Source organism: Osmerus mordax, chromosome 4 (assembly GCF_038355195.1).
Source record: "Osmerus mordax isolate fOsmMor3 chromosome 4, fOsmMor3.pri, whole genome shotgun sequence".
Taxonomy (NCBI): Eukaryota; Metazoa; Chordata; class Actinopteri; order Osmeriformes; family Osmeridae; genus Osmerus; species Osmerus mordax.
Window position 1 is genome coordinate 21,622,389 of NC_090053.1, and position 26,856 is coordinate 21,649,244.

General features: G+C 50.3%; 1 protein-coding gene across 1 annotated transcript in view; it reads right to left on the reverse strand.

Annotated features, from left to right (window-relative positions):
• phf21ab (PHD finger protein 21Ab) overlaps window positions 1–25,724 on the reverse strand; it is a 28,629-nt gene extending 2,905 nt beyond the window's left edge. Inside the window, exons 1-19 of the mRNA XM_067235151.1 lie at window positions 25,500–25,724; window positions 22,144–22,243; window positions 21,577–21,628; window positions 21,264–21,362; window positions 19,587–19,619; window positions 19,058–19,123; window positions 14,874–14,990; window positions 12,702–12,947; window positions 12,244–12,345; window positions 10,555–10,929; window positions 10,168–10,269; window positions 9,960–10,011; window positions 8,215–8,294; window positions 7,780–7,840; window positions 6,734–6,885; window positions 5,937–6,092; window positions 5,415–5,490; window positions 4,895–4,998; window positions 13–3,813 (exon numbers count right to left, since the gene is read on the reverse strand). Of these exons, the coding sequence (XP_067091252.1) occupies window positions 1,759–3,813; window positions 4,895–4,998; window positions 5,415–5,490; window positions 5,937–6,092; window positions 6,734–6,885; window positions 7,780–7,840; window positions 8,215–8,294; window positions 9,960–10,011; window positions 10,168–10,269; window positions 10,555–10,929; window positions 12,244–12,345; window positions 12,702–12,947; window positions 14,874–14,990; window positions 19,058–19,123; window positions 19,587–19,619; window positions 21,264–21,362; window positions 21,577–21,618 (3,918 nt within the window). The 5' untranslated portion in view covers window positions 21,619–21,628; window positions 22,144–22,243; window positions 25,500–25,724 and the 3' untranslated portion in view covers window positions 13–1,758. The remainder of the gene's footprint in view (window positions 1–12; window positions 3,814–4,894; window positions 4,999–5,414; window positions 5,491–5,936; window positions 6,093–6,733; window positions 6,886–7,779; window positions 7,841–8,214; window positions 8,295–9,959; window positions 10,012–10,167; window positions 10,270–10,554; window positions 10,930–12,243; window positions 12,346–12,701; window positions 12,948–14,873; window positions 14,991–19,057; window positions 19,124–19,586; window positions 19,620–21,263; window positions 21,363–21,576; window positions 21,629–22,143; window positions 22,244–25,499) is intronic.
• Window positions 25,725–26,856: the final 1,132 nt, after the last annotated feature.

A 26,856-nucleotide genomic window follows, 5' to 3' on the forward strand; every position in this document is an offset into this window, starting at 1 on the left:
TGTAGAAACTGCCTTGTAAATAGTCCTGAACACAAGGGTGTAGAAACTGCCTTGGGGTTTCATGATCTACTTAGTTAAAAAACAACACTGTCTGACAGGCTCCCAAACGTACCAATAACTCAGATAATTCAATACAATGTTGTAATAAGAGAAGCGGATGTTAATCAGTCAAATAATTATTTCCAGGGGAGACAAATATCTATTGGCTGGGTTGGAAAAGGTTCGTTGACCAGGTTAAACAGGCTCTGAGGGGAAGAATCTGAGTTGGGGCATTTCTCCTGAAGTACGCATTTCAAGACTGCGGCCCGAACACAAGAGACAAGTTGAGTCATACAAAAATATTGGCAAGTTGAGGATAAACAAGGTAAAGAGATGCATCCCTCTGTTGGGTTCCATATGCCTCATACAGAAGCATCTCTCCAGTCTGCTGCAGCAGGTTTGTGCTTTAGTCTCATGTGGGCCTTCTCAACATCCTGCACAATGGGCTGACAGAAAAACCTCTAGCTTCTAGAAAATAAAATATTTTATTGTTTAATAAGCCTACATTCTTACTTTCTGGGTATTTCCAATTTTAAACTAGTTTATATATATACATAGATATATTCTGTTATTTAATTGATCTTTCCATACAGTAAGTGGGCATGTTCCTGCTGTATTTGGATACAATAGCATTTGGCAGTTCAGAATTCAACACAAATGTACATTTCCCAGACGAAGGTCACCTTAATTAAAGGATCACTTGCACAAACAATGCCAGTTCAACACATGTAACAAACAACTGTTTTATGAAACAGAAAGCACTTATTTTGAAGACTAGGAAGACCTGAATATCTTTTCCTATAAAAAAGAAACACACACTCATATATACATCTTTTTGTGTGTTTTGACATTGCAATATTGCAATTTCACATTTAGTGCTCACAGTTGACACACTGACTGACAAATGAAACTGGATCACTTCACTGGACCAACAGCACCTGAACATGTTTAGGCTGCCAGGGGAGGCCTGATTCACCTCCTCTCCTCTCTTGGATGATGACGATCGTCTCCAAACCCTTTGTTTATCTTAGCCCCCCCCCCCCATCAGTCAGCACTGTCAGAGGTGCACCTATCATGTCACACAGCCACTCTGCTTTCCCTGTTTGCCTGAGGTGTTGTGTTAGTGGGTCCGATAGTTATGTCATATTTACTGGATGAGCCGGTTGGTGGGGAGGAAGGTGGAACGGGATTGAAGGCTCCTTCGTTTCCCAGCTCGGAGACAGTTGAACACCTTGGATGTTTCCCACTGGACAAATACTGATCCTGTTAGAGGTCAACATCTGTCTCCTGCAATTCTGCTAAGCTTTTGGTTTCAGTTTCCTCTCGTGGAATGCTGGAGAAAAGCGTCATGGGTTCAGCGTGTGATCTTTGGAAATCTCTTCCCTTCTTCTCCGGGAACAGGAGATAACCCAAGTGACCCTGGAGAGTTGAGGGGAACTGATGCAGGCACACACTGGTGTGATGTTATATATTTCAAATTTCCCTTTTAAAACTAAACTTTTCTAAAGTGGCATGACACCGGTGCACACGCCGTCCCATCACCACGGTGACGGAGAAACATCTCACAACATCCAGAAACATCCGACAGGGCTGGCCATCCACCATTAACAGAGTCTGACAATACAGCGCAAACAATTAACATGTATATATGTTGGCAACTTCAGCGACACCTGCTCACGGTGCAAGCAGAGTCATGTTCTGTTCAGGAGACTCTGAGCATCACTCTTTATGGTCCAAACTGTTGAGAATCGCTGGCAACGAACGCTGGGATGGTTCTGAGGGTTTGGTGGTGTTGTTGTTGCTGAGGCTGTGGTTAATGTTCTGCTCTATGCTGTCCTCTGCAGTGGCCTGCTCTATGCTGTCCTCTGCAGTGTTCTGCTCTATGCTGTCCTCTGCAGTGGCCTGCTCCGTGCTGTCCTCTGCAGTGGCCTGCTCTGTGCTGTCCTCTGCAGTGGCCTGCTCTATGCTGTCCTCTGCAGTGGCCTGCTCTATGCTGTCCTCTGCAGTGTTCTGCTCTGTGCTGTCCTCTGCAGTGTTCTGCTCTGTGCTGTCCTCTGCAGTGTTCTGCTCTATGCTGTCCTCTGCAATGTTCTGCTCTGTGCTGTCCTCTGCAGTGTTCTGCTCCGTGCTGTCCTCTGCAGTGTTCTGCTCCGTGCTGTCCTCTGCAGTGTTCTGCTCTGTGCTGTCCTCTGCAGTGTTCTGCTCTGTGCTGTCCTCTGCAGTGTTCTGCTCCATGCTGTCCTCTGCAGTGTTCTGCTCCATGCTGTCCTCTGCAGTGTTCTGCTCCATGCTGTCCTCTGCAGTGTTCTGCTCCATGCTGTCCTCTGCAGTGTTCTGCTCTATGCTGTCCTCTGCAGTGGCCTGCTCCGTGCTGTCCTCTGCAGTGGCCTGCTTTATGCTGTCCTCTGCAGTGTTCTGCTCCATGCTGTCGGGACTGTTGTTCTCTGAGGTGGTGTCGGTGGTGTTCAGACCGTGGTCCCTGTTGCTGGCGTGGGTGCTGGCCAGGTGAGGGGTGGTGCTGGCCAGGTGAGGGGTGGTGTTGGCCAGGTGAGGGGTGGTGCTGGCCAGGTGAGGGGTGGTGCTGGCCAGGTGAGGGGTGGTGTTGGCCAGGTGAAGGGTGGTGCTGGCCAGGTGAGGGGTGGTGCTGGCCAGGTGAGGGGCGGTGCTGGCCAGGTGAGGGGTGGTGCTGGCCAGGTGAAGGGTGGTGCTGGCCAGGTGAGGGGTGGTGCTGGCCAGGTGAGGGGTGGTGCTGGCCAGGTGAGGGGTGGTGCTGGCCAGGTGAAGGGTGGTGCTGGCCAGGTGAGGGGCGGTGCTGGCCAGGTGAGGGGCGGTGCTGGCCAGGTGAGGGGTGGTGCTGGCCAGGTGAGGGGTGGTGCTGGCCAGGTGAGGGGTGGTGCTGGCCAGGTGAGGGGTGGTGCTGGCCAGGTGAGGGGTGGTGCTGGCCAGGTGAAGGGTGGTGCTGGCCAGGTGAGGGGTGGTGTTGGCCAGGTGAGGGGTGGTGCTGGCGTGGCCATTGGTGGTAGCCAGGGAGGGGTCCTGGAGACTGGTCAGGCCCGGAGCGTCAGACAGGGCCTCCAGGACCTCCTCTGTGGTGGCGACCCGCGCGTCTGGCTCAACACCACCTCCGTCTGCTGCTGCAGAGTCTGGTGGAACGCTGCCCCCTGCTGGGGGCGCCCCCTGCTGGGCACTGGTGTGAACACCAGCCTGGGTGCTACCTGCTGCGGCTACAGTCTCTGCCTCCCCTGGTTCTGCCTCCCCTGGTTCTACCTCCCCTGGTTCTGCCTCCCCTGGTTCTGCCTCCCCTGGTTCTGCCTCCCCTGGTTCTGCCTCCCCTGGTTCTGCCTCCCCTGGTTCTGCCTCCCCTGGTTCTGCCTTCCCTGGTTTTGCCTCCACTGGTTCCATCTTTCCTGGTTCTGCCTGCTCTGGTTCCACCTCCACTTGTTCCACCTCCCCTGGTTCCGTATCCTCCCTCACTGTCGCTTCAACCTCACAGCCGTTCTGTGGGGATGCCTCTTTGATGTCATCCTGTGGCTCGTCCACAGAGCTGCTAGTGGCCTCTACCAGAGCCCCAGAGGGGATCCCTTCTGAAGTTTGTTGGGAGGGCAGCAGTTTGGCCCTGGCCAAGCCTTCTGTGCTGGCATGGCTGCTTTCTTCCTCCAGGGTTTGAGAGAAGCTGAAGGCCTGGATGAGTCGGAGCAGGTGTCTGACTTTCTCCAGCGAGCCGTGCATGTCCTTCTGCCGAGCCAGGATGGTGTTTTTGGTCTCCATGCATTTCTGTTAGGAATAAAAGAACAGGGTTGATGAGAATGTTTTACCAGAGCAGAGAACACATGTTCTACCAAGTACCTCGTGAAGGCTGTCTATTGAGAAATAGAACACAAGATGCTGCACTTCCAGACAGTGATCAGCGCACTCTGATGATTTGCATGTTAAACAAACAATATATTTAATTTGTAGTACATTGTAAGAGATAATAAATAATAACCCAGCATCAGTTATTTTGTATTATATCGGCATTCGGTAACAACAGGACTGGTGAGACAAGGCTTATTATTCGTAATGGCAAATGAATCTGGAATGTCCAGCAGCTACATTGAGTTAGATCGGGAAAATGCTTGTACATTTATGTTTGTCTAGTTGTCTCCCTTCTTACGTATGTATTTCTTTCAGATTATCTCTTTAAAAAAGTGAGGTAAAACATCACACAAAATGGTTTGATGAAAAACATTGAGACATTTATAGAGATTTTTTTTTTTTTTAAGATTAGTCGATTTTTCAGAACTGTTCAGTCGAGTCTTGGTCGACCAAATAAAATGTTAGTCGGGGACAGCCCTAGGCGATATATAAATAATTGAAATCTCGATATTGTCAAAATATTTATGATATATCTCTATGTTTGCATTTGCTTTTAAATAATAAAAAAAACATGATTTTCTTTTGTTCCCATTAGAAAACAACAAAACTATTTAGATAGAACAGCTATTGTTAAAAAGTACAAAATGTGTGATGCAAATTTAAGAACAAAAAAAAAGCCCCTCCCCCACCTCACGTCTCTTGCACGGGAATACGCGACAAGACGAAAAGGGGACATAATATTGGACGTTCGGCACGTTCTTTGGAAAAGTATGCTTGAATTTGAAATATTCAATATTCACGATATTTTCAAATTTTACATCGTCGTCAAAATTATTGCGATATTATCGCTAATATTTGATATGTCGCCCAGCCCTAGTAGACGTAACCTGTGTGTTTAGGGTTAGAGAGATGACTCACTGTCCAGGAGTTGTCAGGGGTTACTAGTGTTGTCAGGGGTTACTAGTGTTGTCAGGGGTTACTACGTGACGAGGTGTCTCACCGTGATGGAGCTGCTGAGTGTCTTGACTCTCAGTTCCAGCTGCTCTCTCTCCAGCTTCAGCTCTGCACTCCACTTCAGCAGCTTCTGCTTCTCCTCCTCCTTAGCTGTGAGGACGAGCAACACAACACTTTATCTTCCTGCTTAGCTGTGAGGACGAGCAACACAACACTTTATCCTCCGGCTTAGCTGTGAGGAGACGAACAACACAACACTTTATCCTCCTGCTTAGCTGTGAGGACAAGCAACACAACACTTTATCCTCCTGCTTAGCTGAGGGCGAGCAACACAACACTTTATCCTCCTGCTTAGCTGTGAGGACGAGCAACACAACACTTTATCCTCCGGCTTAGCTGTGAGGAGACGAACAACACAACACTTTATCCTCCTGCTTAGCTGTGAGGACGAGCAACACAACACTTTATCCTCCTGCTTAGCTGTGAGGACGAGCAACACAACACTTTATCCTCCCGTCTCTCCTCCCTGTGGAATGTCTAGCTAGAAGCCGTGCAGGGATTCTTACCTTCTTTGTAAGCGATGTAGGAATGGACGATAGCCAGCGTTCCCGGCCAGGGAATAGCTTCTTCTTTCTTCAGTATCTGAGGAGGGGACAAGTCAGATTTACACAGTGTCTGAGACGTCAGGGCTTGAGCACAGGGTTACCCAGGACAACATACCTGTGGTCACCGCTGGGTGAGGTCAGAATGGACATACAATGGAGTCAAATGAATGTGATGCCCTTCACTGACAAGACAGATGGGACATACTGTAAAACAATGCTGAATAATGTAGCAGCTTACAAAGGAAGGAGCTGCCTTGTCTTAATGTTGACATTAAGGATACCTGATGGACCATCTAAGGGGACAAGTGGGAGATCTTCAAATCTGCATCATATCATCATTTTAGTACCCATTTAGCAACTGCCACTGCCACTTCTGTGACATTCCTTCCGTTTGGTAAACCTTTCCTCGCCTCTGCAGGTCTGACACCCAGGGCGTCTGGGCCCGCCCCCTACAGTCGGGGCTCAGGAGCCCACTGTGTTTACCTGGTCTTGACATTTGGGACAGATCCACATGCCTTTAGGAATGGTTTTCAGTGGTGGCTCCAGGCAGTCCAGGTGAAAGACACGTGAACACGTGTCACACATGAGTAACTGTCCGCTGCGTCTGCAGACAGTGCAGTAGTCCTCATGGATGTCTCCCTGTCAGGAAGAATTGCACCAATCAGTTCCTCTGCCCTGTCTGGGCCTGTCCAATCAGATGAGGACAGGCAGGGCAGTGGCGGGGGCTCATTTACTTTTGGATTTTCTTGTTGTTTTTTATTTTATAGATGTTATATAGTTTATAGATTATATTTCTAAAGATCAGCTTAACTACTGGAGGTTATGACGGGTAAAGGTTTATCAGAAATATGCTGTTGACAGACCAAGGTAAAACGTTTTGGATAATTTGAAATAAATATTTTACACGATTCAGAATGAATCGTATAAAATATTTTATGAATGTTCTTTCATAAAAAAGCTAGTTTTCCACAAAGGTCACTGATCAAGATGTTATATTTTCCTGCAAGGGCACAGGGAGAGGAACACTTCACTTTGTAAGACTGCATCAGAAACAAAAAGATGGGATGATGAATCATACAATGGGAAGACAGGTATGTGTGTGGCGAGGGTATTGTGTAGAAAATATATGAATGACAGGCCAATCGGACTTCCCCGATAGTCAACGTCTTTACTGCCTGTGTTCAGAACCGGTGACCGAACGGGGGGGAGGGGGGCGAGGTCAGTAAGGGGGAAGGCCTGGGTAGTCCAGGGTGTATCTGCTGTCTCCAGCTGCTACTTACGTCCCCAGAGCAGGGGCTGGGGAGGGGGAGAGGGTGAGGGTGGACAGGGAGGGGGAGGCCTGCGTCTGGCCGCTCAGCAGCGGGGCGGCTGGAGGGAGAGGCTGGGGGCTGGACAGCCAGCTCAGGAACACTGCTGTGTTTAGGAGGGCGACCTGGGTGACATGAGACAAGACGACAAAAGAAAAAGAAAGATGGAAAAGGGGGGAAAAAAAACAGACAGACGAGTCGTCTAACCGACATACCTTGGAGAGGGAGTCCTCGTTGGCTAGCGTGGGGTGGGTGGGTGGGGTGGTGATTAAAGGGGGGAGGAGATGTTGGAAAAGCACAGAGAGCAGAGTTAGTGCAGAAAGAGCGCCACATGCTGGCCAGGGAGCAGAGACACAAAAGCAGCAGGGGGTCTGGAGGAGGAAAGAGGAGGAGAGGGGAAGAGAGGGGAGGAGAGAGGAGGAGAGAGAGGAGGAGAGAGGAGGAGGAACGGTCCATCCTTCTGGAACAGGAAGTCATCATCACACCCAGTGAGGTCGACCAGGAAGTCATCATCACACCCAGTGAGGTCGTTCAGAGGAAAACCAGACTTGTCAGATGTTATCATACTTGAACCCTGCTCTTGCACTGCTTTTTGTTAAATGCACAGGGATTCCGAATCTTTATCAGTCATATTAGCAAGGTTTTTAAACGTGCGCAAGTGAATAAACAGGTGATGTAGGCACAAAGGGCATATCTCAAACCAACTTTTCTGTATGAACAAATCTGACAATCATATACTAGAGGATGAAACTGAGAGCAAAGCAAGAAGTTAGACCATCGACTGAATTCTTAGAACAGTGACAGGATTCAGAACCAGAGACAAGAGCGATCAGCAGAAAGGTTTGTGTGTACATGTTATACTGTCATAGCAGTTCCCACCATTAACATTTCAAGTGCATTCACAGGAACCCTATATAGGCCATGTCTATAGTCTGCACAGACACTGCACAGGGCCCCAGGGGGCTGGAACAGGTGTGTGTGCAGATGTGCAGTCAGTGAAGTCTGAGGTTTGAACTGACCTCTCTTCCTGGTCCCCTGGTGGAGAGGAGTGTTCAGGTAGGTCACCGCACTCTTCTTCCTCTGTGACAACAGGGACAAACACACACACAGATGGGTGAATACTGATATAACAGGGACAGACAGAGGAGATATGAGGAGGTGAGATGAGGAAGTGAGGTGAGGAGGTTAGGTGAGAAGGTTAGGTAAGATGAGGAGGTTAGGTGAGATGAGGAGGTGAGGAGAGAGGAGGAGGTCAGGAGAGAGGAGGTGAGATGAGGAGGCGAGGAGAGAGGAAGTGAGGAGTGAGATGAGGAGGTGAGGACAGAGGAGGAGGTGAGGAGAGAGGAGATGAGATGAGGAGGTGAGGAGAGGGGAGGAGGTGAGGAGAGGGGAGGTGAGGAGAGTGAGATGAGGAGGTGAGGAGAGTGAGATGAGGAGGTGAGGGGTGTATTTACCTCGGGCTCAAACACTGCTCCGCTGTAAACAGGGTTGGCTGTGGTTCTCCTCTTGCGCTCTTGTCTCCTGCTCTGGATCTCTGCAACCACACAGCAGCAGTGACCTGGCTATCATCCTGACACACAGCAGCAGTGACCTGGCTATCATCCTGACACACAGCAGCAGTGACCTGGCTATCATCCTGACACACAGCGGCAGTGACCTGGCTATCATCCTGACACACAGCGGTAGTGACCTGGCTATCATCCTGACACACAGCGGCAGTGACCTGGCTATCATCCTGACACACAGCAGCAGTGACCTGGCTATCATCCTGACACACAGCAGCAGTGACCTGGCTATCATCCTGACACAGCAGCAGTGACCTGGCTATCATCCTGACACACAGCGGCAGTGACCTGGCTATCATCTTGACACACAGCGGCAGTGACCTGGGTATCATCCTGACACACAGCGGCAGCGACCTGGCTATCATACTGACACACAGCAGCAGTGACCTGGCTATCATCCTGACACACAGCGGCAGTGACCTGGCTATCATCCTGACACACAGCGGCAGTGACCTGGCTATCATCCTAACACACAGCAGCAGTGACCTGGCTATCATCCTGACACACAGCGGCAGTGACCTGGCTATCATCCTGACACACAGCAGCAGTGACCTGGCTATCATCCTGACACACAGCGGCAGTGACCTGGCTATCATCCTGACACACAGCAGCAGTGACCTGGCTATCATCCTGACACACAGCGGCAGTGACCTGGCTATCATCCTGACACACAGCGGCAGTGACCTGACTATCATCCTGACACACAGCGGCAGTGACCTGACTATCATCCTGACACACAGCGGCAGTGACCTGGCTATCATCCTGACACACAGCGGCAGTGACCTGGCTATCATCCTGACACACAGCGGCAGTGACCTGGCTATCATCCTGACACACAGCAGCAGTGACCTGGCTATCATCCTGACACAGCAGCAGTGACCTGGCTATCATCCTGACACACAGCGGCAGTGACCTGGCTATCATCCTGACACACAGCGGCAGTGACCTGGGTATCATCCTGACACACAGCGGCAGTGACCTGGCTATCATCCTGACACACAGCGGCAGTGACCTGGCTATCATCCTGACACACAGCAGCAGTGACCTGGGTATCATCCTGACACACAGCGGCAGTGACCTGGCTATCATCCTGACACACAGCGGCAGTGACCTGGCTATCATCCTGACACACAGCAGCAGTGACCTGGGTATCATCCTGACACACAGCGGCAGTGACCTGGCTATCATCCTGACACACAGCGGCAGTGACCTGGCTATCATCCTGACACACAGCGGCAGTGACCTGGATATCATCCTGACACACAGCAGCAGTGACCTGGCTATCATCCTGACACACAGCGGCAGTGACCTGGATATCATCCTGACACACAGCGGCAGTGACCTGGCTATCATCCTGACACACAGCAGCAGTGACCTGGCTATCATCCTGACACATAGCGGCAGTGACCTGGCTATCATCCTGACACACAGCAGCAGTGACCTGGCTATCATCCTGACACACAGCGGCAGTGACCTGGCTATCATACTGACACACAGCAGCAGTGACCTGGCTATCATCCTGACACACAGCGGCAGCGACCTGGCTATCATCCTGACACACAGCAGCAGTGACCTGGCTATCATCCTGACAATCACACAGCAAGACAAACATCTGTACACAAACTGACGTTTACCTTCGAGGTGGTCATGAGTGACAAGTCCAAGAGACACCATGAAGGCAATTTTCTAGGAACAGAATTGAAAATGTATTAAAACAACTTCTTTGTTTGACTTCCAGATTGGACAGAACCGTCCAAAATACACAACATTTGAAAGTAAACAAGTTGAAATAAAAGTTTTTTCTCATCTATTTATGGCGTAAGTGAAGGGTGAGGTTCTGACCTGCAGGCTGTCTTCTCTGTGTGGCCTGGCCACAGGAGAGAGAGGGGGGGTGGCAGAGGTGACCTGCAGCCTCTGTTCTGGGCCCAGCTGAGCCTTAACAGTCTGGGGAACACAGGAACTCTCAGACAACTGAACAGGACATTCTACATCATATTCATCCAGCAGAGGCTTCTGTCCACAGTGACGGACTACAGAGCAACTAGAAGGTACAGAAGACTTAACGCCACACAAACGTACACATTAATACATTTAAACCCCTCCAAATGGATACAGCAATACATATAAAACCAAAAATGTATACATTAAAAATGAAAACCTTAACAGACAACACACCACAATAAAAACTGAGAAACATTGTCAAAGGCAGGGCCGGCCCCAGCCACCCACCATGGTCCGGACCTTGTGGTCTGAGAGCAGGCCGCTGACCTGCAGCGTGTGGGTGGGCGTGGCCAGGCGAGCGGAGGAGGCCGGCGTGGCGATGACGATGCCCGCCACGGGCGCTGCCGGCTGGGTGTGGGCGGCGGCGGCGGCGCAGGGCTGGCCGTTGACGATGCGGACCTGGTGCACCGGGCCGGCAGAGGGGGCCAGCGAGGGGGCCAGTGAGGGGGCCAGCGAGGGGGCCAGCGAGGGGGCCAGCGAGTTGGGGCTCAGCTTGGTGGCCAGCATCAGAGGTCGCTGCAGCAGCTGGGGGGCCGCCATCATGGGGGGGGGCAGGGTAGGGGCGATGGGGACGTTGTTGGGGGTGGCGGGTTTCTGGCGGACCTGGGGGGGGGGGCAGGAGGGAGTGAGGCTGGGGGAACAGGTCAGGACACACACGTCAGGAGCTCCTGATGAGGAATGCCAGTGTAGGGCTCTGAGATCCTGGAGGAGGATCACTTCCCTGTCTCTCAGCTGATAGTTATCATGTTGGAAGTCAAGGGGAGGGCAATCAACATACTCCACCCTTACAGTGTACTGTGAGTCAGACCCACCCAGTCTGGTACAAAGATGGACCCTCGAAGGATTACAATAACCCTGAGCTCCCAGTGGCATTCCTCAGATCAGAGGGCAGTACCCACACACCTCAGATCAGAGGGCAGTGATCACACACCTCAGATCAGAGGGCAGTACCCACACACCTCAGATCAGAGGGCAGTACCCACACACCTCAGATCAGAGGGCAGTACCCACACACCTCAGATCAGAGGGCAGTGATCACACACCTCAGATCAGAGGGCAGTGATCACACACCTCATATCAGAGGGCAGTACCCACACACCTCAGATCAGAGGGCAGTACCCACACACCTCAGATCAGAGGGCAGTGATCACACACCTCAGATCAGAGGGCAGTGATCACACACCTCAGATCAGAGGGCAGTGATCACACACACCTCAGATCAGAGGGCAGTACCCACACACCTCAGATCAGAGGGCAGTACCCACACACCTCAGATCAGAGGGCAGTGATCACACACCTCAGATCAGAGGACAGTGATCACACACCTCAGATCAGAGGGCAGTGATCACACACCTCAGATCAGAGGGCAGTGATCACACACCTCAGATCAGAGAGCAGTGATCACACACCTCAGATCAGAGGGCAGTGATCACACACACCTCAGAACAGAGGGCAGTGATCACACACACCTCAGATCAGAGGGCAGTGATCACACACCTCAGATCAGAGGGCAGTGCCCACACAACTCAAATCAGAGAGCTCACACACCGAGGGTTAAAACCACAGTTCCACGCAGCCAGAACACAAAACATCGATAAGCTGCAGAAAATAAACGAGTTTTCACAACCAAGAGTAGACAAGACACACAACATCAACAGGGAAAAGTCATTACCCACACAGACAGGAAGTTATTTAAACCGGAAAGCAAATCACGACAGTAGGAAAGGATCAGAAAGCAGCACAAGGGAAACAGCCTCTGTAAAGCTGAGGGACCGAGCTAACAGAAGCTCTTTAGTACATCCATGTGCTCGTGTACACTGTCGCCCTCCAGTGGCGACGGTGTGAAACGCCTTGACTGGCCACGCACACACTGATTGGTGGGATCAGGGTTAGGGGGCGGGTCTGACCAGGACGCACCTGTGGTTGATAGGTGGGTCGAGGCGTCAGTCTAGGAGGAGGGACAAACTGGGGAACTTTGATAGGCTGGGTAGAGAAGGTGGTGGTGGTGGTGGTCTGAACCTGGGACAAAACCACAGCAAGGTCTGGATCTCTGGACTGTGAAGCATCTCATACAGGCTTGTTTAACTGAGGGGAAATATCACTGACTCCAAGGTGCCCTGGGCCACCACAAACACCACAGCCTCTAAGCAGCTCCACTCTCAACAAACACGATCTCTACTTGAACCATTTTACATTTGTAAAAGTATGTGCACCACAGAAGTCAAATGTTTCACCTTTGTATTTTAAAAAGACAGAAAAGTACCACAAACAATCTTTAGAAAGCACTACCCCCTTCTCAATAATACCCAAGAGAAAACATGAAACAGATGAAACAGGAGGATGAGATGGCAGTGAGAGGGTTGCTGGTGACTTACCACCACCGTGTTCTTGGACATCAGCCTGACTGGGTCAGAACCCTGACCGCTCAGCCTGCTGGACACCTGAAGGTTGACCGGAGAGTTCTGGAAGTCTGTGTTGCCAGCCGGCTTGGTGTTGTTGCTGAGGGCAGTGACCATGGCGATGGTGGGGCGCTGGGATAGGAGAGAGGCAGGGGGCGATGCAGCAGCTTTCAGCAGCAGAGGTAGAGGCTTAGTGGTGAGGACCGGCGTCACAGTCAGAGTCTGAGGTCACACAAGGAGACAGGGGTCACACGGGGGTCACACAGGGGTCACACAGGGGTCACAAGAGGCCACGTCAGCAGGAGAGCTGTGTTGGGATCAGAAATCACAACAGGCTGGAACAGAGAGCCAAAGGGAGACCCTGGAGGAACATTCTACAGCCAGGGCGTCGGTTTGTTTTCAAATGTGGGTGGGACTGAGGAAGAGACCGTTAACATGATTTTCTTCATTAGAAGTGGGGGGGGGGGGCAGATTCGCTGTTTTCTAAAAGTGTGTCATGAAACATCCACCGCTGTCAGGGTTATGAACATGCGAAATAAAAAAATAAGAAAATACATACGTTCTTAAGTTACAGATAGTTTCTCATCAGTTCTACTTTCCCTCTCTTGCCTTCCAGGTTGACCTCAGTTCTGACCTCACAGTTGAGTCACAGCTTTATGCAGCCAGCCAACAGAGAGGCCTGGTGCAGACGAGCTCAGATCATATCTAACGCCATGGGAGACCTGCCAGTAAGACACACCTTGTTTCTCTGAAAGCAGGAGATAAACCTCAGAACAGGAGACAAGGGTTTAAACCAGGGCTGGGCGTTGCTGTTCAGATATCACAGGAGAGACAACAATCACTACAGGCAGACTGACCATGTCTGTTCCCTCCTCACACTGTGTGAGTGAAGCTCAGACTCGTCTTTCTACTGACTATGTTGCTGGTCAGAGCAGAGCCAGCACTACTGGAGGCAGGGGCGGGTCTAGACATTCTCACCTGGGGGGGCAAGAGGGTGGCAAGAGGTAGTTCTAGGGTGGCATGGAGGCGTGGAGGGATGGTGTGACTCAATGATCAGATTGTAGTTGAATTAATGGCAATAATATTAATACTATTGACTATACACACTGTTAGAGAAGTGTGTTTTAGCATGGGGAGCATGTTTTGGATCCGTGAGCGTGCGCAGGGAGGGCAGGCTGGTGGGCAGGGAGGGCAGGCTGATGGGCTGGGAGGGCAGGCTGATGGGCTGGGAGGGCAGGCTGGTGGGCAGGGAGGGCAGGCTGGTGGGCAGGGAGGGCAGGCTGATGGGCTGGGAGGGCAGGCTGGTGGGCAGGGAGGGCAGGCTGGTGGGCAGGGAGGGCAGGCTGATGGGCAGGGAGGGCAGGCTGATGGGCAGGGAGGGCAGGCTGATGGGCAGGGAGGGCAGGCTGGTGGGCAGGGAGGGCAGGCTGGTGGGCAGGGAGGGCAGGCTGGTGGGCAGGGAGGGCAGGCTGATGGGCAGGGAGGGCAGGCTGATGGGCTGGGAGGGCAGGCTGATGGGCTGGGAGGGCAGGCTGGTGGGCAGGGAGGGCAGGCTGGTGGGCAGGGAGGGCAGGCTGGTGGGCAGGGAGGGCAGGCTGGTGGGCAGGGAGGGCAGGCTGATGGGCAGGGAGGGCAGGCTGATGGGCAGGGAGGGCAGGCTGATGGGCAGGGAGGGCAGGCTGATGGGCAGGGAGGGCAGGCTGGTGGGCAGGGAGGGCAGGCTGGTGGGCAGGGAGGGCAGGCTGATGGGCAGGGAGGGCAGGCTGGTGGGCAGGGAGGGCAGGCTGGTGGGCAGGGAGGGCAGGCTGGTGGGCAGGGAGGGCAGGCTGGTGGGCAGGCTGGTGGGCAGGGAGGGCAGGCTGGTGGGCAGGGAGGGCAGGCTGGTGGGCAGGGAGGGCAGGCTGGTGGGCAGGGAGGGCAGGCTGATGGGCAGGGAGGGCAGGCTGGTGGGCAGGGAGGGCAGGCTGGTGGGCAGGGAGGGCAGGCTGATGGGCAGGGAGGGCAGGCTGATGGGCAGGCTGATGGGCAGGGAGGGCAGGCTGGTGGGCAGGGTGTGAGAGCAGGGCGCCTGGAGGACCTACCTGCTGGAGCCCAGGGGCGGGCAGGCTGGTGGGCAGGGTGTGAGAGCAGGGCGCCTGGAGGACCTACCTGCTGGAGCCCAGGGGCGGGCAGGCTGGTGGGCAGGGTGTGAGAGCAGGGCGCCTGGAGGACCTCCGGCTCCTGCTTCAACAGCAGCTCCTTCCTCAGCTGCTCCACTACCCTCTTCTGGGAGGGGGAGAGGGAGAGGGGTGAGGGAGAGGAGAGAGAGGGGTGAGGAGAGAGGGATGAGGGAGAGGAGAGAGAGGGGTGAGGAGAGAAGGGTGAGGGAGAGGAGAGAGGGGTGAGGGAGAGGAGAGAGAGGGGTGAGGAGAGAGGGGTGAGGGAGAGGAGAGAGAGGGGTGAGGGAGAGGAGAGAGAGGGGTGAGGAGAGAGGGGTGAGGGAGAGGAGAGAGAGGGGTAAGGAGAGAGGAGAGAGGGGTGAGGGAGAGGAGAGAGGGGTGAAGAAGGAAGGAGGTAGAAAAAGGGAAGGAGAAGAGAGGAGAGAAAGGAGTGTTCAAAGGAGGGGGGAGTACAGGAGAGGTTATAGTCCTCATTGTGGTGAAGTCGTATTTTACACTGCAGCATTATCTGTACAACTATCTGGGCCATTTTCATTTCTGTTTCAAGTGGACGATTAAGCTTTTGAACTTTGAACTTTAATATGACAACATCCTCTGACACATGAGGACAGGCTGATAAAGCAGCCCTCTGGCTGTGTCCCCTTGAAAGCCATGTGGGGTTTTCTGTGTTTTATTCAAAGGCCTCATGTGACATTTCTTTTCAGATCAAAACCACTTCAGCAGCTTAAACATGAAGCAGCCTCGTGACCTTTCGCTCTGACAACAGACTCTCATGAGAGAAAAAGAGCACATTAGCATTCACCATGTTGCCAAATCACTGCACAGGCTAATTCCAGCTCCACAAAGGCAGAAACTGCCATCCTGACACACAAAATGACCTCACAGAGCAGGAGACAGGAAGAGGAATGACCTCACAGAGCAGGAGACAGGAAGAGGAATGACCTCACAGAGCAGGAGACAGGAAGAGGAATGACCTCACAGAGCAGGAGACAGGAAGAGGAATGACCTCAGAGCAGGAGACAGGAAGAGGAATGACCTCACAGAGCAGGAGACAGGAAGAGGAATGACCTCACAGAGCAGGAGACAGGAAGAGGAATGACCTCACAGAGCAGGAGACAGGAAGAGGAATGACCTCACAGAGCAGGAGACAGGAAGAGGAATGACCTCACAGAGCAGGAGACAGGAAGAGGAATGACCTCACAGAGCAGGAGACAGGAAGAGGAATGACCTCAGAGCAGGAGACAGGAAGAGCAATGACCTCACAGAGCAGGAGACAGGAAGAGGAATGACCTCACAGAGCAGGAGACAGGAAGAGGAATGACCTCAGAGCAGGAGACAGGAAGAGCAATGACCTCACAGAGCAGGAGACAGGAAGAGGAATGACCTCACAGAGCAGGAGACAGGAAGAGGAATGAACTCACAGAGCAGGAGACAGGAAGAGGAATGACCTCACAGAGCAGGAGACAGGAAGAGGAATGACCTCACAGAGCAGGAGACAGGAAGAGGAATGACCTCACAGAGCAGGAGACAGGAAGAGGAATGACCTCACAGAGCAGGAGACAGGAAGAGGAATGACCTCAGAGCAGGAGACAGGAAGAGGAATGACTTCACAGAGCAGGAGACAGGAAGAGGAATGACCTCACAGAGCAGGAGACAGGAAGAGGAATGACCTCACAGAGCAGGAGACAGGAAGAGGAATGTCCTCACAGAGCAGGAGACAGGAAGAGGAGAGACCTCACAGAGCAGGAGACAGGAAGAGGAGGGACCTCACAGAGCAGGAGACAGGAAGAGGAATGACCTCACAGAGCAGGACAGAGGAAAAGGAATGACCAGACCAACTGACAACAGACCGCACACTCTCGCTCCCCCTGCTAATATTTAACCATGAAAAACGGATCGCTCATTGAATATGTATGTAGTGGTGTGAAACTGAGTGTGTGCTGCTAGCCTGGAGCTAACAGAACCATCTAGCGTCCGGGGGGGCAGCAGTTGTGTGTGAGTGTGTGTGTTTGCGTGCTTCCAGCTGCTTCTCATATTATCTGCAGTCGACATAAAGGGCTTTCATTTCTTCTGTAGAGGTTTGGCTTGAGAGAGATTCTCTTAATGTGGGTTTTCAGATCCACAAATAGGAGATTCAGCAAATCCCAGCTCTCTGCCTCAGCATGCTGTCAGTCTCTGTCGGTCTCTGTCGGTCTCTGTCGGTCTCTGTCGGTCTCTGTCGGTCTCTGTCGGTCTCTGTCGGTCTCTGTCGGTCTGAGACAGGCCAGGGAAATCTGCTGCTCCACACCAAGAAGACAATTTCCATGTTAACCGTTGTGTTATCTTCGGGTCATTCTGACCCACCAGTCATTGTGACCCACCGTCGTATTGCAACAACTTTACCGCATACAAAAACAAAGTGAAGCATTTTCTTTTAACCGTCGGGCTGTCTCAGACCCCCCACATTGCAAAGGTTAAAAGACAATTATTTTATATGTTTTTGTATTGGGTACAATTGGGTAAACACAACGATGGTTCGTTATGAACCTTTGGGTCATGTGACCCGAAGGCAGCACAAGGGTTAATCTAAACAGCAGCAGGGAAACAGTGTTGAGGAAGCCGTCAGGAGAGAAGCTCTAAACACAGCTAATCAAACCTGACACCCTGCTTGCCCTGTTACCTTCTGAAGTCAAAATAAGACATTTGAGGGAAATGGTGGGGGTTAAATGTGTGTTCCTGCAAAGGGAGCTCTAAGAGTGAAGCAGGCTAGTGTGGACCCAATCATGGGTCTGATTTAGGTCCAACTTACTGTCAGACATGCATGACAGTGCTCTGCCATCCTCTATCCTGTTGTTATCAAGCAACACTAAAACATCTTACCACGACAGCAAAGCCAGTAAGCATGTAGTTAAGACATAGGACATAATTCAAATAAGAACACACAACTTTTCCACAGCAGAATCCCTTTTTTTAAACAGCTGTTCTGCATGTAGCTACAAAACAGGTTGCTTTCCATAGACAGCTTCAACACATCCAGGAAAGCCACCTTCTTCAGAGGTTTGCTCTTTGCGTGTCTGGACAAGAGGAACAACATGAAGGCAGAGAGGTATGTCTCCTTAGACCAGGAGAGCTAGAGAGCAGCAGACCCCATCAGCAGCTGGACAGAATACACTCGCCTCAAAGCACTCTGGGACATGCCTGAACCTGTCCTGGTAGATCCAGGGCTCTCACTGATCTGAGAGGGCATGGCAGATCAACCAGGCCGCCTGGAAGAGGCGGCAGAAGACCAGCAGAGAACACAAGAAGCCGGTGCCAAGTTAGTTCCTGTGGGACAGTGTACCCTGGGGACCAACCAAGAATCAGAAGATAGTAGGAAAGAATCCTCCATTGACCAATCACAGAATGCAACACTTTCCAAAACAGCATGCTCAGTAACAGCACCATCCCTCATGTCCTGGTCTTGTCTGTTGTACAGACATCAGAGGAACTGATCCCTGGTCAGTAACAGCAGCGGCCTGCTGGCTCCCTGCAGGGGGAGCAGAGCTGCACAGACATCAGAGGAGCTGCTCAGGTCTCTCAGGCCCGGCCCTCTGGACCAGGTCTCTCAGGCCCAGCACTGACACACTGACCAGCACCTTTGGGTGGTCAGCTGGCTGAGCGGTTAGGGAGTCAGGCTATTAATCAGAAGGTTGTTGGTTCGATTCCCGGCCGTTCAAAATGACGTTGTGTCCTTGGGCAAGGCACTTCACCCTACTTGCCTCGGGGAGAATGCCCCTGTACTTACTGTAAGTCGCTCTGGATAAAAGCGTCTGCTAAATGACTAAATGTAACACAGCCTCACAGCATCCATCACAAACAAAGGCTATACAGTCTAACGTGTGTGTGTGTGTGTGTGTGTGTGTGTGTGTGTGTGTGTGTGTGTGGCCATGTGCCTAGCCCTAGCTAGGCACATGGCCCTAGCACACTAGCCCTAGCTAGGATTTTGAAAATGCTGAAATCAGCAGCTATTCGCTCCGTCTTAACCACTAACATCAATGGGATCGTCAGATCCAATGACAAAAGAGTCAAAACATGTTTCAATGTGAATACATTCAGCTGGAACAAGACAGGCTACTTGCATGTGCAGTTCAGAGTGTCTGTAGTCATATGTAGGGCAGTGTGGAATACTGGTGTCAGCACTGCATCCTGAAATACCTGCTTCTCGCTGAGCGCTGTGATCTTGGCCTGCAGATCATGAAGCTGCTTCTTTAGATCAGCATTCTGGAAAACAAGAGCAGAGCCAATCACAATACAGCCAGCTTTCAAGCCCGGCTGGAAAAACTAGTCTTATTTTTCCTTATTTTTTTCAGGTTTGCTAATTGGTTTATTTCAACTACAGAAACCATCATTTTCTTTCCTTGTAAATCAAGAAGGGGAGAATTAGTTTTCTGCAACTCCCTTCAGCCTCTCTTCACAAGGTCTTGAAGGTAATTATGTTCATCTGCACCCTGACACATTAGCATTATTTTTGGGCATTTCATATTCCTCCGAACGATCTGAAGCAGTTGAGAGGGAATTACTGAAAATAAAAACGCATGACTGAACAGCTGCTGAAATTTTGATAACTTGGAAATAAGATTTACCTTTACCAATTGATTTTGGCCACAGAGTGTGCGTGTGTTGTGGTGTGTTGTGGTGTTTGTGCGCGTGTTGTGGTGTTTGTGCATGTGTTGTGGTGTTTTACCTGTGGATCTTGTTTCATCTGGGCAACCAGTTTCTGTGGGAGAAGAACAAGGGTTGGATGGATTCAGTCACACCTATATGGACACAGTGACACCTAGAGGCTCAACCTTTAACTGCAGCAAAACCAGCAAAGGCACCCGTCCTATCTAAATGTGAGAGGGTCATGTACAGTTTTCACTAACAAAGCCTGCTCTCGTTTGAACACACACACATCATCATCATCATCATCATCATCATCAGATATAATTTCCCTCCAGTCTGACCACTCCTCAGAGAGCAGGTCTACTGGATGGCCAATCACAGAGCTGAGGCCAGGTCTACTGGCCAGCCTATCAGACAGCAGGTCTACTGGCCAGCCTATCAGACAGCAGGTCTACTGGCCAGCCTATCAGACAGCAGGTCTACTAGCCAGGCTGAACACTCCTCAGAGCCTGACGTTCTGAATCTGATTCTGGGACATTAGAGATGGGCTCCAAGGGGGGGGGGCGACCATGTAGAGACAGAAATGGGAGTCAGGTGGCTGAGCGGTTAGGGAATCGGGCTAGTAATCTGAAGGTTGCCAGTTCGATTCCCGGCCGTGGATAAGAGACAAGTCGCTCTGGATAAGAGCGTCTGCTAAATTACTAAATGTAAATGACACGCCGTCGTGTAAATAAGATAAATAACATAAAGCCATTTAGTTTGTTTAATAAAAGAGCAAGCTATAGACCTGTTTTATAGGAAAGGTAACCTTAAATTATTTTGTGATCGGGTGCTATATATATATATATAAAAAAAAAAAATATATATATATATATATATATATATATATTATTATTATTATTATTATTATTATTAACTTGACCTTCCAGGGGGGGGCGGGGGGTGCCGTTGGGGGGGGCGGGGCATTCCCCTAATATAATGGTAGGGGAAACACTGGGCTCCCCTCAGCAGCAGGGGGCAGAGACGAGGTCCTGAGGCCTGGTCTCAGGTACAGACTAGCAGCAGGGGGCAGAGACGAGGTCCTGAGGCCTGGTCTCAGGTACAGACTAGCAGCAGGGGGCAGAGACGAGGTCCTGAGGCCTGGTCTCAGGTACAGACTAGCAGCAGGGGTCAGAGACGAGGTCCTGAGGCCTGGTCTCAGGTACAGACTAGCAGCAGGGGGCAGAGACGATGTCCTGAGGCCTGGTCTCAGGTACAGACTAGCAGCAGGGGGCAGAGACGATGTCCTGAGGCCTGGTCTCAGGTACAGACTAGCAGCAGGGGGCAGAGACGAGGTCCTGAGGCCTGGTCTCAGGTACAGACTAGCAGCAGGGGTCAGAGACGAGGTCCTGAGGCCTGGTCTCAGGTACAGACTAGCAGCAGGGGTCAGACGAGGTCCTGAGGCCTGGTCTCAGGTACAGACTAGCATCAGGGGGCAGAGACGAGGTCCTGAGGCCTGGTCTCAGGTACAGACTAGCAGCAGGGGGCAGAGACGAGGTCCTGAGGCCTGGTCTCAGGTACAGACTAGCAGCAGGGGTCAGAGACGAGGTCCTGAGGCCTGGTCTCAGGTACAGACTAGCAGCAGGGGGCAGAGAGGACTGAAGTACATCACGGCTGCAGATTCATCCTATCTTGTTTAAGGGGATTGACTGAGTATGAATGCAAAGCAGTTCTATTGGTTCCCAACCCTCGCCTGCGGTAGCTCAGGTTTTCCTACCTGATGGACTTGTATTTCCACTTTGAGAGCCTCCTGTAATGTTTGTAATTCCATCATTGATCCAGTCAGTCTTTCAGTGGCTCCAAGGAAACGTTCAGCCTGTTACCAGAGAGGAGTAAAAAAAACAAACATTCAATTTCAACCAGATTATTAAACACTAAATGCATTCCTATTTCACACTATACTTGATGTTTCAGGGTTTAGCGCAGTAGCACGCTATATAATGAGGCACGATCATATGCGTGTACACTTTTTGTTTGAGCGTCTGAAGATCGACCATACAGTGTTTAGATGCAGTTGTTACCAGATTTACCTTCACGCCGTCTCCAGGTTGAATACCATCCAACTGAAGCATTAAAGAGCCGCTGCACAGAAAAACAAGATATTATCCCTTAGCAACATGGAGTGCTGTCATGGGAGGAACAGGAGGTGTGATCCTCCTGGATCGTGCTGCTGTGACGGCTCTGAAGACAAATCAGTCCCCTAGCTGACTGCAGTAGTGACTGCTGCAGCTGTAGGCCTCTGTGTTAAGCTTAATGATTCAGAAGCCGTGGGGTATGATGCCGAAGGGAGGATGGGTCAATCTCATTTAGTGGATCATTACGCAATGACAAACGAGCCAATAATTCTGTCTTCGGAGTTGGGATTTACTCACAGCATGCAAGGGTAAACAAAGAACTTGGAAATTACAAGCGCAGTAAAATGACAGACGAGACCAAGTTCACAAAAGCATATATTTGGCTGGTTTCGAAGCACAACAATAACCAGAGAGGAGGGAGAGAGTGAGCCTGCCTGAGGACAGCCACAGACGTCCAGTCCCATTGATTTCCGGGCCAAAGCTGCAAACCAAGAGGACAAATACAACAGGAGCTGCTACAACGGGAGCTGCTACAGGACTCACCTTCGGGCAGTGTGACCTCACCTTCGGGCAGTGTGACCTCACCTTCGGGCAGTGTGACTGGCCTCCACTCTCCAATTCCCTACAAGAAGAAGAAGAAGAAGAAGAGCCACGCGGCCGGTTACACCCCAACACTCCACTTAGAGTCCATTCAGGGTGGCTCAATCCTTCCCCATGCTGGGGAAACATCACAGTAGCATTGCCAAGGTCACATGCAGGCTAACAACAAGTTAACAGCACGTTCAGAGGAGACATTCAGAAGTTTAACATCACAGAAGGCAACGTGTGGCCCAATTCATACTGTAATTGAACGTGGTTTACATAGACTATTGAGAATAGGAAAGGCTACTGGTTGAGCCAAAGCCAGAGGTGAGCCAAAACGGCTAAATCTGGCTAGTCCCCTGCCGTCCACAGCTGGCTAGTCCCCCGCAGTCCAGTGCTAGCTAGTCCCCTGCCGTGCACAGCTGGCTAGTCCCCCGCTGTCCAGTGCTAGCTAGTCCCCTGCCGTCCACAGCTAGGTAGTCCCCTGCCATCCACAGTTAGCTAGTCCCCTATCGTCCACAGTTAGCTAGTCCCCTGCCGTCCACAGCTGGCTAGTCCCCTGCCGTCCACAGTTAGCTAGTCCCCTGCCGTCCACAGCTAGCTAGTCCCATGCCGTCCACAGCTGGCTAGTCCCCTGCCGTCCACAGCTGGCTAGTCCCCTGCCGTCCACAGCTGGCTAGTCCCCTGCCGTCCACAGTTAGCTAGTCCCCTGCTGTCCAGTGCTAGCTAGTCCCCTGCCGTCCAGTGCTAGCTAGTCCCCTGCCGTCCAGTGCTAGCTAGTCCCCTGCCGTCCAGTGCTAGCTAGTCCCCTGCCGTTCAGCGTGAGCTAGTCCCATGCCGTCCACAGCTAGCTAGTCCCCTGCCATCCACAGTTAGCTAGTCCCCTATCGTCCACAGTTAGCTAGTCCCCTATCGTCCACAGCTAGGTAGTCCCCTGCCATCCACAGTTAGCTAGTCCCCTATCGTCCACAGTTAGCTAGTCCCCTATCGTCCACAGCTAGGTAGTCCCCTGCTGTCCAGTGCTAGCTAGTCCCCTGCCGTCCAGTGCTAGCTAGTCCCCTGCCGTTCAGCGTGAGCAAGTCCCATGCCGTCCACAGCTAGCTAGTCCCCTGCCATCCACAGTTAGCTAGTCCCCTATCATCCACAGTTAGCTAGTCCCCTGCCGTCCTCAGCTAGCTAGTCCCCTGCCGTCCACAGCTAGCTAGTCCCCTGCCGTCCACAGCTAGCTAGTCCCCTGCCGTCCTCAGCTAGCTCGTCCCCTGCTGTCCAGTGCTAGCTAGGCCCCTGTCATCCACAGCTAGCTAGGCACCTGCTGTCCACAGCTGGCTAGGATGCTACATAGTTCCACCTTCAGAGTTCAGACCCTAACCTAACCACATAATTTAAAAAATTAAATTGGCCTTCTGGTTTACATGAAAAACATGCTTTTCTATACAGGCTGATTTGGCATGCCTCCTCTCTGGGTCTCTCATGAGATGACATGTCATTTAAAGCTTGAGTCACTTCATAAAAAATCCTGGACATTCTACAGCACAAAGGCTTAGGGACAAACCAAGGAAGAGTGACAAATGTGAAAACCCTATTAACTTGGTTTATAATTGGAAAATGAATTTAATCTTGATGCTAATATGATGCTGAACAGTAGCAGTAATCTGTATTCTGTGCAGCTAAATCTAGTTATCAACCTGTCCAGACAACAAACATCCAGAAGTCACTACCTAGTCCACCCTTATCCTGACAACATTGTCATCATTGTTTATGACTAGCGCATGGGATTTTAAGAGATTAAGATCTTAATATTGTTTTCTACCTTGGGGTTGTTTTTAAAGCCAGTGCAGAATGAAGTAAATAAATAAATACAAGTAATCTACTCAATCAAATGCCTACTTTAACTGAGCCACATTCCAGTTTTGTTCTAAATCTGAGGAAGAGATTTGAAACAGACTGCCCTTCATCTACATTCAGGAAAGTAAAGCGGATATGTTGATATTATTTCAATAGATACCTCACTGTCTTGTAATGCTGTATTCTGACAGGCTGCTCTGATAGTGGAGTACATCATGCCACCACATGCACGCATGTGGCCTTTCAGTAGGTGTAACAGTTAAACAGTGGTAGTCAACACTATCTTTATATGAATCTAGGACTTTCTGTATATTGCTATATTAAAGATTAAAACAAACTCTTGATTAATGCATGTGTTGTTATTATGATATGGTAATGCAAATAAAAACCGTATGTTATAAAAAGCCACATTTAAAAAACAGTGACTGTTGGTCGTATTAGGATTCACCCATATGACTTTGATCCTTAATACGTTCGCTAATCAAGAGCCACATGGGCTGTGGGGCAAATGAAGTTAGGTAAAACTTACAGCATCAGTAGCCTACTCGTCGATTGGCCTGTAGCCTACATATGCATATGACATTTTAAATTGTACAGTTTCAGATGGAAATGCATGGGTGCGTAGAATGTTGTTAATATACTCTGAGGTACTTTCAGGATTGTATTGCGATTGCTCAAACACACCGTTTATAACGTTCTTTAACGCGAGTCCTATAATGGCCATCTTGCGCTATGCAAGCACTCACGCAACTCTACATTCGCTCCTATCGGCCAGCTAATTGCCTTGTAGAATGTAGTTAGTGCATGCGAGGTTTGAGTGATGGGGTCTTCACATACTTTATTAATCCTCAACTAATTTCAAACTAGGACTTTCTCCCATCGTACGGATGGCTATAAAATGTTACCTGAGAACTACGATAATGAATAGCCGCTTAGCAGCAAGTAGCTAAATAACCGGCTAGTGGTAGTCGAGCACGGGCGAGCAGCGTTCACGGCACAGCAGTGAGTCTTGTCACCACTGAGCTACCGTGAGCTAGCGAGCTAGCTAGCTGTCAAAAGCCACATTGAGGACTGTCTTACGAGCTAACTTACATCAAAGCTAATTAATGCTAATATTAAATATCGCTTGTAAAAAGAAAGAATTAAAAACGCAGACCAGTGTCTAAATAAGTAATTTGACGAAATTATCGCAAACAAGCTCGAGCTGGTGGTTACAAGTTAGAATCGGCCCCTTTCTCCGTCCGCTGCCCTCCAATAGCAGTGCACTTCGCTAGCTAGAGAATATCACCCAACTCCTATAATAAGAAATTGCAGTGAGCAAAAAAGGCATCCACTCTCTCTATAATAAACCACGATGCGATACAGGCGTACGAGTGAAAGACACAGAGGGGAAGAGAAACGATGAAAATGAAAGTTGGGATGATAATAAAAAGATCCCAATGTGTACTTACTCTCCTCTACTCACTTGAGCAGCAGCAGTCCTCCTCTCCTCAGAAATTAATTAAATAAATATTTACAAACAACCCAATACCTCTCAACCGAATCCCCGATACAATATTATCATGCAAATGTCCAAACGCTGTCTCCCCAGCAGAGTATGAGATATCCGTACTATTTTCTAATTTGTTTAAATTCAATTTGTCAAAAAAGAGAGAAACTGAGATACAAAACAAGAACTCTTCTTCAATCTCATTCACCACAGCCTGAGCACAACACTTATCACTGCGCTCAAGAGGAGGGAGAAAAGGGGGTAGAAAACTATTTCACAAATGTGACGATTGTCATATTTTTACATCTGATCGATCAATTGGGAATTATAATATTGTTAAAGTTAGCTACTGGGAGTCGATACGTTGCACAAGACGAAGAGAAAATGTGTTTGAGAAGCGAACTATATTTTGTGACGGTGCGGCGAATTTATTTCACTTTGCCTAAGGAACATGGGTACTATGCCTCCCATTGCCTAGGGAAAAAACCCGGATGTAAACTCGGTGAAACTCATCTAGAGAAGTAGCACTCAATGCACTCAATGCAACTCAACGAAAAGAACGCGGAGCAATTTGTTGCTGTCTCGACTTGCCACGGCCCCATCCTGCACCCTTCCCGATTCTTTCCTCGTAATCAATAATTGCGTCACTTGTTTTCATTTTTTCGATTATAAAACACCCCGCCTATCTTGTCATATACATGTGCGTTGAAAGGTCGACTTGACAAAAGTCTTTATATTAATAACAGAATTTTATGCTGAACCGTTGCACATGATTTCTGGTGATGTAAGAGAGTCTGACTGAGGCGTGGGCAAGCGGCCTTTATCCATCGCGCCATGTTTTGTACACAGAACAGCAGTGCATTAGTGAAATAGCGAGACACGTGCAAAATCGAAGACAACCTTAAGAGAATGTGACTGTTATAACATTGTTGTCACACTATAGTAGCCTACAACCCGGCCAGAGATAGTTAAGTTGCCCAATCAGTAGGATAGCAGATAATTAAATGAGCCTATATTAAAACATTACCGGTATGTATTTAGCCTATAAACAAATATTTACCATTATCAGGACACATTTCTACTTTAAAACAGTCAGAGAGGGCTGTTAAATAAAGACATTTAAAAAAAAATAAGATTGACAACAAAGGGCATGTGACAGCCTAGGTGTGTCTCTCTTGCTGAGAGAAAGTGAAAAACTGTTGTGTTTCACTGTAACTAGGAGTTCTCTTCCAGATAAGAACCAGAAGCTGGAAGAGGTGCTGTACTGATGAAACCCAGGAGAACAGTATCAAGATATAGAGGCCTTCCTACTTGTGTAT